This window comes from Haemorhous mexicanus, chromosome 3 (genome assembly GCF_027477595.1).
Source record: "Haemorhous mexicanus isolate bHaeMex1 chromosome 3, bHaeMex1.pri, whole genome shotgun sequence".
In the NCBI taxonomy this organism is placed as follows: Eukaryota; Metazoa; Chordata; class Aves; order Passeriformes; family Fringillidae; genus Haemorhous; species Haemorhous mexicanus.
In genome coordinates this window covers 84,256,210-84,271,057 of record NC_082343.1, presented here as the reverse complement: position 1 = coordinate 84,271,057, position 14,848 = coordinate 84,256,210, and the positions used below count along the sequence as shown (strand labels likewise).

At 37.3% G+C, this 14,848-nt stretch overlaps 1 protein-coding gene across 1 annotated transcript in view; it reads right to left on the bottom strand.

Annotated features, from left to right (window-relative positions):
* Window positions 1–14,848, bottom strand: part of ME1 (malic enzyme 1) — a 154,238-nt gene that overhangs the window by 18,463 nt on the left and 120,927 nt on the right. The window contains exons 8-9 of the mRNA XM_059842545.1: window positions 7,430–7,527; window positions 5,507–5,620 (exon numbers count right to left, since the gene is read on the bottom strand). Of these exons, the coding sequence (XP_059698528.1) occupies window positions 5,507–5,620; window positions 7,430–7,527 (212 nt within the window). The remainder of the gene's footprint in view (window positions 1–5,506; window positions 5,621–7,429; window positions 7,528–14,848) is intronic.

Sequence of the window (14,848 nt, the reverse complement as noted above, 5' to 3'; positions counted from 1 at the left end):
AATTATGGTAAGAAATACAATTCTGGCATTGACTTGAAAACTGATTGTTAGAAAAGTAAGGCTGTTTTAGTTCTATAAAATTTATAAAGTACCCTTTCCATGTAAATAAGCACCTATGGTTAATAGGTTAACAAGGTTAACAGGCAGGACAAAATTTACAAAGACAATTATTTCAATAAGATAAGATCTGTGAACACCAGCAAATCACAAATCCACAGAACAGCAGAAAATAGAGCAAATCAATAATTAATTTCAGTAACAGAGCATGAGCAAAAGAAATAATAAACTGCCCAAATTAGGTCCCCATCTCATCAGTACATCTAATGCATACAGTATCAAAGAGTTACCTGCCAACAAAGGCAACAGGTTTTGGTGGTGTCTCTTTTAGAGAAACACCCCACCAATCACCCTTTTGCCTTGTCCTCACTTATTTTCATACATTACTCACTGAGCATGAGTAATGCCACGAGCATTCGGAGAGAAATTAATGTTTCCTTTTTGCAAAACTTGTACTTGATATAGAACATGACAAATGCAAGATTTAAGTGCACAGATTAATTCCCCAGGCATCAGAAAAACTGTTGAAGCAAACAGGGATTGCTTTGCTGGGATGGTGCATGAGTAAAATAAGGCAGAAACTGCTTTGAGTGATTGTGGCACCCTGGAGATACTCAAGGCACTGCATCTTTGCTAAAATGTAAATCATTTTTTTGGCTTGAAGAGTCCCAGCCAGTTGGAGTCAGCCATAAAAGAACTCATCAAGAATAGACGTGTCAGAATAATTGACTGTTGATAAAAAGAAAGCTAGAAATACTTAAAAGCTAGCAGAACTGGCAGACAGTGGTATATAAAAGTTAAAAACGTTATCAAATTCATCTAGTATGAAATTGAAACTTTTTAAAAGAATGATTATTGATAATTTTTTTTTTTAAATCAGTAACAGACAGTCTGGATGGGATTCAGTTTGATATTATTATATTTCATTGTGAGCTCTGAAAATTCTTTCACTTGTTATATGAGTCTGGCACTGAAATTCTGTATCATTCCAAATGTCCCCCTTCCTCTTCCATCATTCTCTGAGCAAAGACTGAACCATGATGTATGTACTCAGTTTTGACCAAACCATGAACTTTAATCAGGGTCATATCCAATGCCAATTAATTGGTTGTGAGAATCTTTTGCAAATAAAATTGCCAGGGATAATGAAATGGGGGAAAGAGGATGAAAAATAAAATCCTTTTATGTGATTATCTTCAGGTTTACCTAGTTACCTCCATTATAATTAATCAGGACCATGGAAATTGTTAATTTTTTGGGATCTATTTCAGTCTTCCTCTGATACTAGAAGATCAATATTCTGAGGCCTTCAGCCATCAGACTTCAGTGAATACTATTGTGCTTGTCATACAGGGTTTAAGATCACATATCTAATGGATATTTAGAATAAAAATCACTCGACTAGACACAAGTATTACTGTGCTGAACTAGAAAGAATTGAGTAAAAAACTGTAAAAAGAAACATTTCTCCATGGAGACTTACTCTTTAAAATTAAGGATGATATTCATCCCTCTGCAAAGGAACAACTTTTGTGCATTAGAGATTATGTGGTGTACAAAAATGCCTTGCAAATTATAGAAAAACTTCACTGCAAGAGCAGCATGTTTGGCAGCCCAGGAACATTCCCTGTCCATCCTCATCACAGGAGCAGCCATCCTTGGCAGAGGGTGGGGGAAGTTTCTACTAAGTCCATTTAAATATTAAAAATGCCTTATTAATTGTATCATATTCCTAGGAATTTCCAAGAACCCTCTTGCCTATCACCCTCCCCTGTTCTTGGTATTGCCTTAGAAAACAAAACAAAAGGCAATAAAAAGCCTTTGCAGCACATTACTGAAATGCTCAGACAATGGTGAACCTCATGAATATCCCAACATCCTCATATTGTGCCTCTCCTCAACCACTGACACAAAAGAACTGTCATGGACTAAGACATGGCTACTAATACAGCTAAACACGACACTGTGGCAGCTTTAAAGGAGACCCAAATGTGCTCACCACACATCACACATTTATGTAATCTGTGGGATTAACAGAAAAAAATGGGAACACTTAGAATAGGGGAATGGAATGTGGGAGACATTGCCCACAAATGTATTTATATAGGTAAATATATATTCATCAGACAGACTGTGATTGAGTGATAATTTAGAAATGCAGAACTAAAGATGAGTCCCAACTGATTATGTACAATCTTCAAGTACACAAGAGTGCATAACCAACTGTAAAGTGTCTCTTAATTAAGCATTAAAATTTCCATTTGAATGCACTGGGATACTTAAGACAGTAAGTTTCAAAAAGTCACACAATTTTAAGTATATGCAAAACTTCCTCACCCACCTATGGAAAACAGTTTCAAAAGGTGAAAGCATTCTGAACAAGCTTTAAAAGACCAAACAACAACCACAAACTGGTATCTACAACACTAAATCCTCTATAAGGAATTATAGAACGCAGCTATGGACAATATAACAAACACAGCTCTATCACCAGCTCTTTTACCACAACATAGCAGGAAAGTTGGTCATCAGGCTTGGTTTAATGAAAACAGATGGTTCCCATGGGGGGAAAATAAAATTAACAGGAGAATGAAAACACAGCTGCACTTGAACTAAAATTAAAAACCCACAAAGGAAAAATTCAGCAACAAAAGCCTGGTAAGTGACTTCGTGGCAGCTTTTGAGGGTGGGGAAAGAAGAAAAAGGTGGAAACTGCAGCCAGGTCAACAACAGTTCCCAGGTTATTTTTCTTAAAACTGGTTGAGATTCTACAGAAAGCAGATGAAAGGAGAAAAAATATTTAAATCTATAATAACACATTGCAAAATTAATGATCAAAGGCCAGCATAGAATATAAATGATGTAAAAATTAGTTTAGTTGGACAAAGTAACTGCTGAGTCTTCAGCAACTCTGTTATTTCTCATAATGCTAAAGAAACTGATCAGAATATTTCTAGTACTGAAAAGGTCTCACTGCTTCACGTAGAATTCTTCTGATCAAGCAGGTTTTAGTGAGGCAAATTTTAAGGGACTCTTATTATCAGGTTTCCACTGATACGTGTCCTTAGTAGTAAGAAATAAGTGTCAGTGTAGTTTATGCAAAATTTGATTAAGTGGTGATCTAGGCTCTGATTTTGGTAATTCTTATCTTTGCAATAATGAAAGGGTTTGTGATAATAGAGTTCTGATTTTGTTCTCATAAATCTTCCTCATTTTATTTCTCTTATCTCATTTCTACGAGTTTGGAAAGTTCTTCAAGCCTTGTAGCATTTTTCTGCAATCAGCTAAAGCCAAAATAATTTCCTAAGTGGACCTAAATCACAGCATTCTCTATCAGGCCAGAAAAAGGAACCAGGAATAGTTTAATTATTTACTCACTGTATATATAACTTCCCAGCAGTTAAATCTCAAGCCTCTTGAGGCTTATATTGTATTTTCTTTCTTTGCAGGGAGGGTATTTTGTCAATTTTTTTTTAAACTTTTCAGTGGGGGAACATTTTGCTGCAGAAGAAAGCCAAGAGAGGACTTGCAGAGCCCTAGACCAAGGACGTGTTTCCTTATGTCAGCCCAGGCCTAGCACTGACAGTTGTCCCTCAAACACAACAAGCAGCAAGGACCCACGCGTTCTCCAGCCCCTCAGGACAGCCAGATGGGAAAACTGGTGCTGCCAGGTCTTCCAGGAACACAAGCAATGACCTGAAATATGCACCGTTGGTTCCTGCTGCTTGCATCAACATCTGGCCACAAATTCAGCCCTAATCTACCTCAGACAGCTGTTATGTCTGGCGATCACAAACAGCTCACAAATACACTCCAGGCAGGACATGAAATTCAGTGGACTGTTTTTTGGACAAAACCCAAATTAAAGTTCCACTAAGAAGAATAAGCAGAGGAAAGGAACATCGAGGCTATGTGAAACACTGATTGGTTTTGGCACTGCTTGAGAGCGCAGAAGCTCGAAGGTAGTGAGGAAAGAATGCAGTCACCGAGTCACTAAAAATTTAGAACCTATGAAAGGAATGAGTCTCTGCTTACCAAGAGCAACAGCCCAGATTCTCAGCTGACTGGCAAATTAGCAGTGAGAGGTGCGAAGAGACTGGGACAAGAAACCACGGAGTGAGAAGCAAGGAGAAAGGCTGGTTAACCACCGAGAGAGAGAGAGAGACCTCTTTTACTGCTTCGGGGCTGTGAAGTTTTCACACTTCTGCCCCTGTTAGTCTGTTCCCTTAATCACCAGGAGGTGATTTTAGTTCAATAGTATAATTTGATAAGCCCATTTTCTATGGTGAAAGAAATGGTGCAACCGATTAGGCAACCTCAAGGTTTCTGCAGCCACAGACCAATACAAAGGCCTTCACTCATTTATGTTTGGACATAAAATCACTTCAAAATTATTAGATGAAAACCAAAAGGATTAAAAATATGCATTAAACAAAAAAAAAGAGCATCAGAGACAAAAAAAATCTGTGTCCTAGATACCTGCATTCTGTTGTACCTGATCAGGCTACTTTTGTGCCTTCTGGCAAGGGATGACCAAGATGACCTTGGCAATAATTGCCCATCTTGATGTCTATGATTGTACTATTTTCCCTTTAACAGTATGAGTGAAAGGTGCTGTGATGCTGTTCAATAAGCCAGCAGATACTGCCTGCAGAATGCATCCTCTCCTGATGCACAGCTGTGTGAACCACAAAAGACCTTTAATGTCAGACAGCCAAAGAACACTGTGAAGTGTGGTACCAACAAGGATGACCGCAAATACTTCAAACCAACCAGCAAGGTGAAAAAGCAAAGGCAACTGGCCTCTCATCTATTTCCTTTAAGTAGCTCACAAACTATTAAATACATAACCACCTTTTAAAACACACCAGTTTCTTTATTCTGGCACATGGAATTCATATGTTTCTTTATTTTGGCACATGGAAGGAATGAGGTAAGGGTGACTGATGAAGTCTCTCAGCAGCTTCAAATTCTGACCAGTGTTGATAGCAGTGCAGACCACAACATCTGCAACATGAGCTGTATCACTGGGCAGAGAAGCTTTTTGTTGCAATGCATCTCAGTTCTTGCAGAAGGATGACTTGCCTGCTATCCTAGTAATGTGCCTATACATCTTTGTCCAAGACTATGCTAACAAATAATAGTCGCATTTAGATGGGAAAATTAAACCCCAAAGTTGAACATTTCTTTTCTTACACCTTTTTCAATGAACTGCTGAAAATTTTTCTTCATTATGTGTTCATCCCTAATAGAAACAGAACAGGAACTCCAACCATAATCATGCCACCCCACCAGTCTGTCATTAATTTAATAAACTTTGCAAAAGAAAAAATCACTATCCCAAGAGAGATATTGTTGCAGTTGCTTTCACAAAGAATATTTTCTTGTCTTTATCTACAGAATGCAAGTAAGTATCCTGATATTTAAAGTAATGACAAAATTGTATTACCTTTACGACTAATCCCTTCGAGTCAACCAACCAAATTCTTTTGGTAGCTGCATCTTTGGATAGCCCTTCTTTTTCCATAGCCATAACAATGAGGTTTGCTATCCCCAACGCAGCCTGAAGGAAAAAGAAGAAAAGCAGAGTACAAAATAAGAAATGAAAGAAATTCCCTGCTCACGTATTTCATTTATCTACTATTTTAGGTAAGTTTTCTAATTTTAATAAACAATAATATGGAATCATTATTTTTTCATAAAATAGACCTAATGAACTGTAGCTACCACTTGGTAATTAGAAACCATAACGCAGAAGAGCATAGATAAATCTTAAATCATATAGATAAACCACAGTATAGATAAATCTTCAGATGACTCTTAGAGTGTAGAGAGCACAATAAATGTTGAGGCTGGAAACTAGAAAATGCTAGAACTAACATTTTTTCCACTTAATGATAGTTTCAGCCCTGGAAGTGTGCCAGGTTGGATGGGGCTCTCAGCAACCTGGTCTAGTGGAAAGTTCCCTGCCCATGACAGCAGGGGTCGAACTAAATGATCTTTAAGGTCCCTTCCAATCCAAACTATTCTATCAGTCTATTATATTCATCTCAGAATACATGAAATATTTTTCCTTCTTTGAAATTTTTGTAATTTAAACTAAAGGAAATAACAGTCTGCATGCCAGAAAGTAAAACACAAGAGCTTTTGCTCTTATCTTTTTCTAAGATGTCCATCAGAAAGGTAAGTCTCCTTTTACCTACTATTCATGTGTTTTGTAACTCTAGACTTGGCTGTGCTCCCAGTCAAAGCAGGGGAAAGAAAAACTCACGTATCAATCTATTGCTGAAACGTTTTTTCTTCTTATGTATTTTATAATGTTTCATCCAACAGATTAAATGCCATACAGGTACAGATTGAAATCCAGGCAACAAAACAAGCCAACAAACTGCCCAATATTTCTGATTACAGACCCGTACATATATTTTTTGGGGTTGGTTCTGTTTCTTGTTCTTTATCACTGATTTTCACTGAGAACCAAGTGAGATTTTCCCTTTTTTGTTAAGAAATAATTAGTTTTATTAAAAAACAGCTCCTGCAGCAGGGGTGAGAGCTACCATTACCTCCTGGCAGCAACAGCCAGGTAAAAAACAGCCAGTTTTTTATTGACAAAAAAAACCCCAACATTAGACCATTAATTCATCTGCTTGTTGAACATGGAAGAACACCAGGGGAAGGAACTCCAGAAAGATGGACAGTCTTGATGCAGTAAGGTGATGACATGGAAGATATAGATACAAGCCATTTTGAAAGCTGCAGGCATAATACCAAATATTTAATGAAATTAAAGAAGCCAGCATGGGGTTGTAGGCTTCACATGAGAGATGACAAGCCACACTGTAGATAAGTACAGCCTGCACTTGTGTGTCAGTGGCTTAGAAATTAATACTCAAAAATCAGTATTGAAAAATAGTGTGCATAAAGATCTTCAGAAATGGACGACCTTAAAATGCAGGATACTGAAAAACTATATTCAATGCAAAAAAAAAATCAAAGGGGCTCTTCTTACTAAATAGTGCTGACTCAGGTAAACTTGTTATATTTACTTTCTCTGCTGTATTTCCTCATCCTTCAAAAAGTGTTTTGCCTGGTTATATCAAGAGCAGTTCAATAATTTACTGTGGAAGAGCTAAAACTTGAAGTTCTAAAAAGAGAGCAGATCTCCAAAAAATGCTTTATGAAAGATAGAAGGCTTCACCAGATGATCAGAGCTTTTTCTGCAAATTTACATTTGAACTAAAAAACAACTTTCAGCAGGTGTTAGTAATTATTCTACTCATTTAATCATCTTGTTTACTGGACACATATAACTCAAGTAAATAGTAATAAAACTTATCATAGTACAATTTCCCCAATGTATAAAAATACCCACCTCTCCAGCTCCCTGGAACAACACTGTGTGATCTGACAATTTGTTCTTGGTGATACGCAGAGCTGCAAGAAGACCTGCAACAGCAACAGATGCAGTTCCTGAAAAAAAAAAAAAAAAGATAATATATCTGGTTATTCTTAAAACAATTACGAAACTTTATGTTTTAAGTAACACCACACCATCTTTTGGCTAAAAGATCTTTTGGCTAAAAGATACAAGTGCTGAGGGTAGTAACAAATAGTTGAGTGGAATTAGAGTTTGGCCTCTTCATTCTTACAAAAGTTAAATGTAAGTGAAAATAACATCAGAGTAACATTAAATAAAATAGATTGATTCTATGGATGGGTATAATGGCTTGGCAATTCAAACTCTTGTAAAATATTCCACTTATGACCTTTTTTAGAATGAAGGGTGCAAGAGTCCAGAGAGAAATATTTTGAAGAAATCCAGATACTGAAAATTAAGTTATTGGGGTCATTCTTCAAATAGATATACTTCAAGTACAGTAAAATACAAGGCTAAAATAAAACTTCATTTCTCATGGGGACGTTGTCAGAGTAGAATATCAAACTGAACATTTACAGAGAAGCTAAACCAGCTGAAAGAATAAGGCCAGCTTATTTAAGACTTCAGCCCACTGTGACAGGAGTTTCAGTTTAGTATCTTCTAAAACATTTGGAAGCACTTTTCAAATCTATCTTTGAGTAATGCCACACAGGGAAAAAGGCTAACATTTAGTTTTATGATTTAGCTGGGGGAGGTCTTTTTTCTCCAAATCAGAACCCCAGAAAAAAAGATACCTGTCTTTGAATGGAGAAATTTTGGTCCTCATTGTGAGAAACAGCTATTAATAAAAAGTAGAGCAAAAAAAGAATTCAAGCAGGCATCTAACTCAAACTTGTTCATAGTGGCAGAGTAAATCTAACATCTGTGATTGCCAACATATCTTTGTCTAACTTGTCCTTAAGGTCTTCTTTCAAATACTCTTATATCTCCTCAGCAAGCTATTCCAGTGCTTAACTGTACTCTAGGCTGAAAATTTCAAATCTAAACGTTTCTTTTCTTATTCTTCTATTTCTTTTCAGCTTCTTATCTACTACTGGAAAGCCTATTATTTTGAAAAAATAATTTAATACATTTGAAGACTAATGGTGTTCCAATCAGCTTCTCTTATCTGGAACAACACCAATTCTCCCACTCTTTCAGAAACTTAAGTTTTCTTAACTTGAACTGCTGCACCCAAATTGATACACTGCACTGCAGGTGAATTGTCAGCACTGCTGAGTCAAGTTGTCAGGCTCTGTCATGCTCAAGGAAGTGGTATTTAGTCACCAGGACCTCACATCTGGCTCTTCTGACCCAAAGACTGAAGGTGACTCCTTCTCCCCAACAAAGCCTTCTGGAAGGGAAAGACTTTCTTTCATGTGTTTGTGAATTCATGCAACAGGCTTGTATTTTTCACAAATTATTATCATCACTAAAGCATAAGGTGAGCCCACAAAAATAAAAATCAGACTCTATTCCTGCAAGGAACTTGGATCCCATAAAGATATTCTGTGGACAGGAATATAATAGTGAGGTAGATAATACCTCCAGCAAAGTTCTGGTTTTAGAGGAGATTCTGAAGAACCAATTGCAGACAGCACTTTTTCTCTAGGACTGAAAAAGCTGCCCAGACACTAACAATTAGGTACTGAAAGTCAAAACATGGGTTTCAACAGTCTTTGAAAATTTAATGCCTATCTGATTCAGAGAGAGCTGGACCATGGGGAGAAGAACACAGGCCCTGAAATGTCCAGTTCCAGGAATAAGAAATGAATTCTTCCCTTTCTGGGCAGCAGCTGTCACTGACTGACTCAAGGAAATCAAAGATGAGGCCATGAATTATTTTGAGAAGCCTGCAAGAACTTGCAAGAAGGAGATCTGCCAGCTCCTACAAGGCTGTTCCAGATCACCACTGCCCTATCTGCAATTGCCTACAAGCCACATAGTTGAGGGGAGAATTCATATTGCTACTGATTTTTCCTTCATAAAAAGTGTGAAATGGATATGACCAGCCTGACAAAAGCACTTGGCCCAGAATCTCCATATTGGACAGTTGCTCTCAATAAGCAGCTCCTCTAAATTTGCTACTCACAAGTCTATTTTCTCAGAAACAAGGCAAATTTTAAAGCTGAGATAGCAGAAATCCCCACATTAAACTCTATGAGATGCTCAAAACAGGCATTCATACTTCAGGCACACAGACCATTGATTGTCAAATATATGTAGCTAAAACTACAGGACCTAAAAGAACAGAAGTAGTAAGAAGCCTACTACTGGCTTCTTTGTACTGTACTTTTCTGCAATGACATCATTTGGGTATTGAAGGCTGGGTTTGAATCAGCAGTTTGTAGGTAGGATCATCTCAGTTTCAAGAATGGTTACTTTTTCAAAAATAAAAGGTAATGCTTAATAAAATTGAGGAACACATTTTAAAGTTAGAAAGTCACTTTTTGAAGTAAATCCACTTAAAGAGTAAAAAAACCATGTGTCTTCAGAATTATGTTTGTTGCATGCTTTTGATTATGACTTTTCACTTCAATCATCAGAAATACAGGACACCTTGTTCTCAGCCCACTTAATGATTAGACCATACAAATTTGGCATTTTTTACTTCTTTAGTCATTTTTATGACTTGTTCTGTCCCTGATTTCTAAATAAAACATCTTAAAAATGGTTCCTCTGAGGCATGGCTCTGGGAACAATAACCATCAGGCTGAGACACTTCCACCTCACAGTCTCCCAGAACTAGCTTGTTTCTTTCCCAGATGAAATTAAGTCTTCCTCAGGCAAGTGCCAAGCTGGCAAAGACCAAAAATGGCAAAAAAGAGAAGTCAGAGTGTGCTGTCAGTTTCCCTTGGTACTCTACCAAACAATCCTCAGAACCAGAAAGAAAAAAATCCCATGGTCTCGTTGGATGCCAAATTCTTTCTCTTATTAAAGCACAGCTGTGCTTGCAGGAGAGGCGGAGGAGGGAGCCTACATAACACAGCTTATTCCTAGGACTATCAATCTGCTCTCCTGAAAAGGAAAGCTGAGCTGGAGTACTGTAAGATCCCTGTTTTCCTTCAAGCTATGGTCACTACAGCACCCTGTCCCCATCAGAGGAGTTCTCAGAGAGCCATGAAAGTTGCTCTTCAAGCTGCTTTGTGGTGACAGAGTCAAAATGAAACACCAGAGATTTACAATGAATGGGAATGCTGGGATACCACTTATCTTCATGGCTGATGTACTGTTGCTAAGCTTGTTAGCCAGAAAAATGGACTGTCATTAACTATTACCAGTTGGGATATTTTTACAAACTTTGTTACTGCGTGATCTTCTGCTTTAAAGCAAAACAGAAAATATATGAAACATAAATAAAATCCTGCAATAAATGTCAATATATTTTGCATTGAATATTTGCATAGGATCTGAGCTACTGTTACCTGTATGTTCATCATGAGGGTGATTCAGAACAAAGTTTATAATAGCAATAGATAAAGGCTTAAATACAACTTTTCTCTCAAATCACAATTTGCAAAGAATTGTTCTAAAAAGGGTGTTTAGAAGTATTCCACACCAATTTTATTCAGCCTTTTGACTCTGAAAGGAATAATAACCCAGTTTATTAGATTACTGAATCCACTATCACTGCTGCTGGCAGTGGCTGTCATCACTCCTCGTCAGCAGCTTCCCTTATTCTTTCCCACTGAAGGGGGGCACCGGCAGCCTGAATAGCAGATCTGTTTAAACAGAACTGCTCTCACTAACGCCATGACCTTACATTTCACCCTGAATACTGGCTCAAGTTTTTGAAATTATTCAAAATGCAATTCACATCCATCTGCCAAGGCAGATGCAAACCACTTTTTGCGGACATCACGAGGCACAAACAGAATTTTGTAGCTTTTCTGACTGTCATCGCTGTAGGAAGGGGAGAATCGGCTTGGCCAGAGCACAGGTAAAATCCCCTGTGTGCAGGATAAGATAGACATTGTTCAAGGATATGATTTTGAAAACCCATTCTATTCTCCACAGATTTCTAGAAGATTAATCAAAGAAAATTTAACAAAGGATATTTTCCTAAAGCAGTGTCAACTGCTGCAACAGCAAACATTTCATTATAGTTTTCTAGGAAGGTAAGTCATGTCTTGTATAAACACAATAGATGTGAAATATCAAGGTACACTATTCTATTCCAAGTCTTCATTTGCTGTGCAAGATTCTTTAGCCTTGTTACAGTAAACTGCACAACTGAGCATGAATATGTTAAAGGAAATCCACAGCCTTTTGGGGTTGACACACTATAAATGCTTGGGAGCACAGACTACCTTTTCAGCAGATATAATTGAACAAAAGAAATAGGGGAAAAAACCCTTCTAAATGTGAGGAATAAGAACTTAATTTAGACTGGATGTAATTTAATTTAAATTAGTGAGAAATGGCTTATTGCACTGAAGCCTTTGTCCATTATTTAAAGTTTCAAAAAGTAAAACTTGTAATCAAGTGTTAGCAGTTCCTTTACGTAATTTTACCTATCTCATTTTAAAAAGCTAGCAAACAATACGAGGGGAGAACTTTCTGCAGCACATCCAAAAACCTGAGGTATTCATTCAGGACTAAAAGATTAGGAAGTGGTAAAAGTAAAATTCATATTTCTCAATACACAGCATAATAGAAATCACATGTTAACATTGCCAGCCATCCAAACAGCACTTCACATTGTGCCAGGGAAAAAATCCATTCCCATCTCCTACACTTCCAGGGAAAAAAGGGGAGTAAAGATCCTATGGAAAAGGTGAGATCTCAGTTGCCAGTGAGGCAAATGCTACAGCTGTGGGTAGTTGAAAAGGCCCCTCTTTTAAGAGATGGGAGCTCCTTCTTCTTGCCAGGAATGAGCTTCTCAAAGCTGCATGTGCACACTGCCCTGCTCTGCAACAGGCAGTGAAAAGAGGGGAAAGGCTGTAGGCAAGGAGAAATGTAGCCTGTCTAAAACACCAACCATCTGGCATATTTGGAAAATGATATAGAGTCCCAGCAGCACAGGATGGCTGAGGCTGGGAGGGCATTTAGTGCAACTCCCTTCTCAAGCAAGCAGGGCCACCTGGAGCTGGCTGCCCCAGAACACAGGAAGAATGGATTTCTCTTTTAAACTCATAATGAGCAAAAAAAGAAACAGAGGAATACTTGTACATACATGAGCTTGTGTATACACATGGAAAATTACACAAAAGCTACAGTAGGGTATTTTCTTGAAAACACTCTGATTTCAATGTAAATTTATCAATGAGTAACAAAGAGGTGATATCCTGAATATACCGAAAGAAAAATATACTTCACATAACCCTACAGCATATGTCTTAATAGGACTTTTTAAAAGTACTTAATTTTTTTAATTACTTCATTTTAAAAATCTCAGCATGTTTCACTTGAAAGCCAATGTCTCTGAAAGTAAAGCACATGTCTAGGAAAAAAGTTTTCTACAGTCTGTATATCTTATCAGAATTTGAGATATATGATATAAATACCTGAGCTATTGTATGTCATTCCACTCTGCATTTTTCAAAATCCCGGTCAGAGAAAGAACTGGAAGCCCCATGCCCATCACAACCATTACAACAAATCCAAAATCTTCTCTACAATTTGATTTCAGGAACCGAAATTTCCAGGTACCAAATGTATAAATTTTTATATTAGTGTTAAAAGAATTTAATCTTAAAAAGGTTAATGTTTGTAACACAGAAATCCTGATTTTTGGGAATGGCACTGATTTAACATTTAATTGGTCACAACGTAACTTCCAGGTATAATTTTCCTAGTTATTCAAATGGCAGTCTGCTGAACACTTACCATACATTTAAAATAAAATCAAAATGCAAAATTAAATAATTATATCAAGTTATATGTGGTCTACATTTTTTACTTTATGTCTCTTTCTTTTCATAAAATGTTGATGCAATCAAACAATGCAGCTGTTCAAAACTAATGACATCTATGGTCATGACGGATACTGAAGTTAATTTCAATCCAGTGCAATCTCTCCGTGTAAATATTTTTATTGGCATAAAATACAGGCCCTGTGTCCATTGTGGGGGAAAGCACTGCAATTGTGGGCACAGTGAAGCTACAAGAACTGTAACTCCAGTATTACAGAGCAGAGTAACACTTATTGTGTTATACTACAGAAGTTTGTCATTGCCAATTGAGACAATTTTTAAGTACAGAAGGGGGAAAAGATCCAAAAAAGTCTAATAATTGAAATAAGAGACCTACATAGAGGCAGGAAGGCTAGAGAAATTTATGCCACTATTTGCAATGCATCCATGTCAGCAGTGACTGCAACCAGTGACCACATGATAAGCACCAAAAGACCCACAGAAAAAATGCACATCTCTTAAGACACGCAAACATGCCTTAAGCCACCAACTGTGCCCAAGCAGAAAAAACTCTTCCAACAGACTCACCAAAGTCAAAATGAGTGTGGAAAGGGAGCACCATGGCACCCTGGGTTTGTGAAGGGCAGGAAGGTGTGGCTCAAGCCAATCAAACCCACAAGCAGGATTTCAACACTGCCTTGTACCAAGGACTTGGGTTTTAGCAGATCTTAAGAGACTTGTTCAACCTCCCTGCAGCAGGCAAGGGAACTGGTTCATTTCTTTAAGGAAATTTTTAAAGTGTGAATCCCATGCTTTCTTCCTTCAAGGGTGGTCACACAGAGAACATATCTCACCCTGAGAAACAGCTTTGTTTGGCAACACAGGTCCCATGGGTCCATTCCCAGGAAGGGGTTGGAAAGGAAAAAACCATCACATATCATATCTTTTAGAAAATTCCACCCTTCCTTATGACATCTCCTTTTTAAATATATTGGAGATGAGCAAAGCTAGCAATCTGACCTAATTCTAAATGTTGTGAAGTTTGACATTACAAAATTGATTCATATTTCTCCCATATGGGAAATTATGATCAAACCCCCCCTCAGTTTTGGAAAAAGTTCTCCAATAGCTAAAACCAGATAAAAGTATTTGTTTTAAACCAAATGCTTTCTCTGATTTTCATTTCCAAAAATCTTTCTCAGTATTTCAGAGAGAGAGAAAAAAAAAAAGCACCAAGCTGATTTGTGATTAGAAAAAAAAACAGACAGGAATCCAAGGGAAAAAGTGCATATTTTCTCCCTAAGGAAACATTGCTATTGTGTTTGTAAGAAGATATTTTGAAAATACAGATATGGAAAAATTATTATAATTTCAGAGGGAAGAAATTCACCACCTATCCAAAACCAAAGATGCTTTCTAAAATGCTAAAGTACAAAGAATTTTATTATTCCAAAACAGATTATACCATTTGGTCAGAATCCTGTTCACCTTTTTCTCAATTCCTTGTGTACGGAGAGGT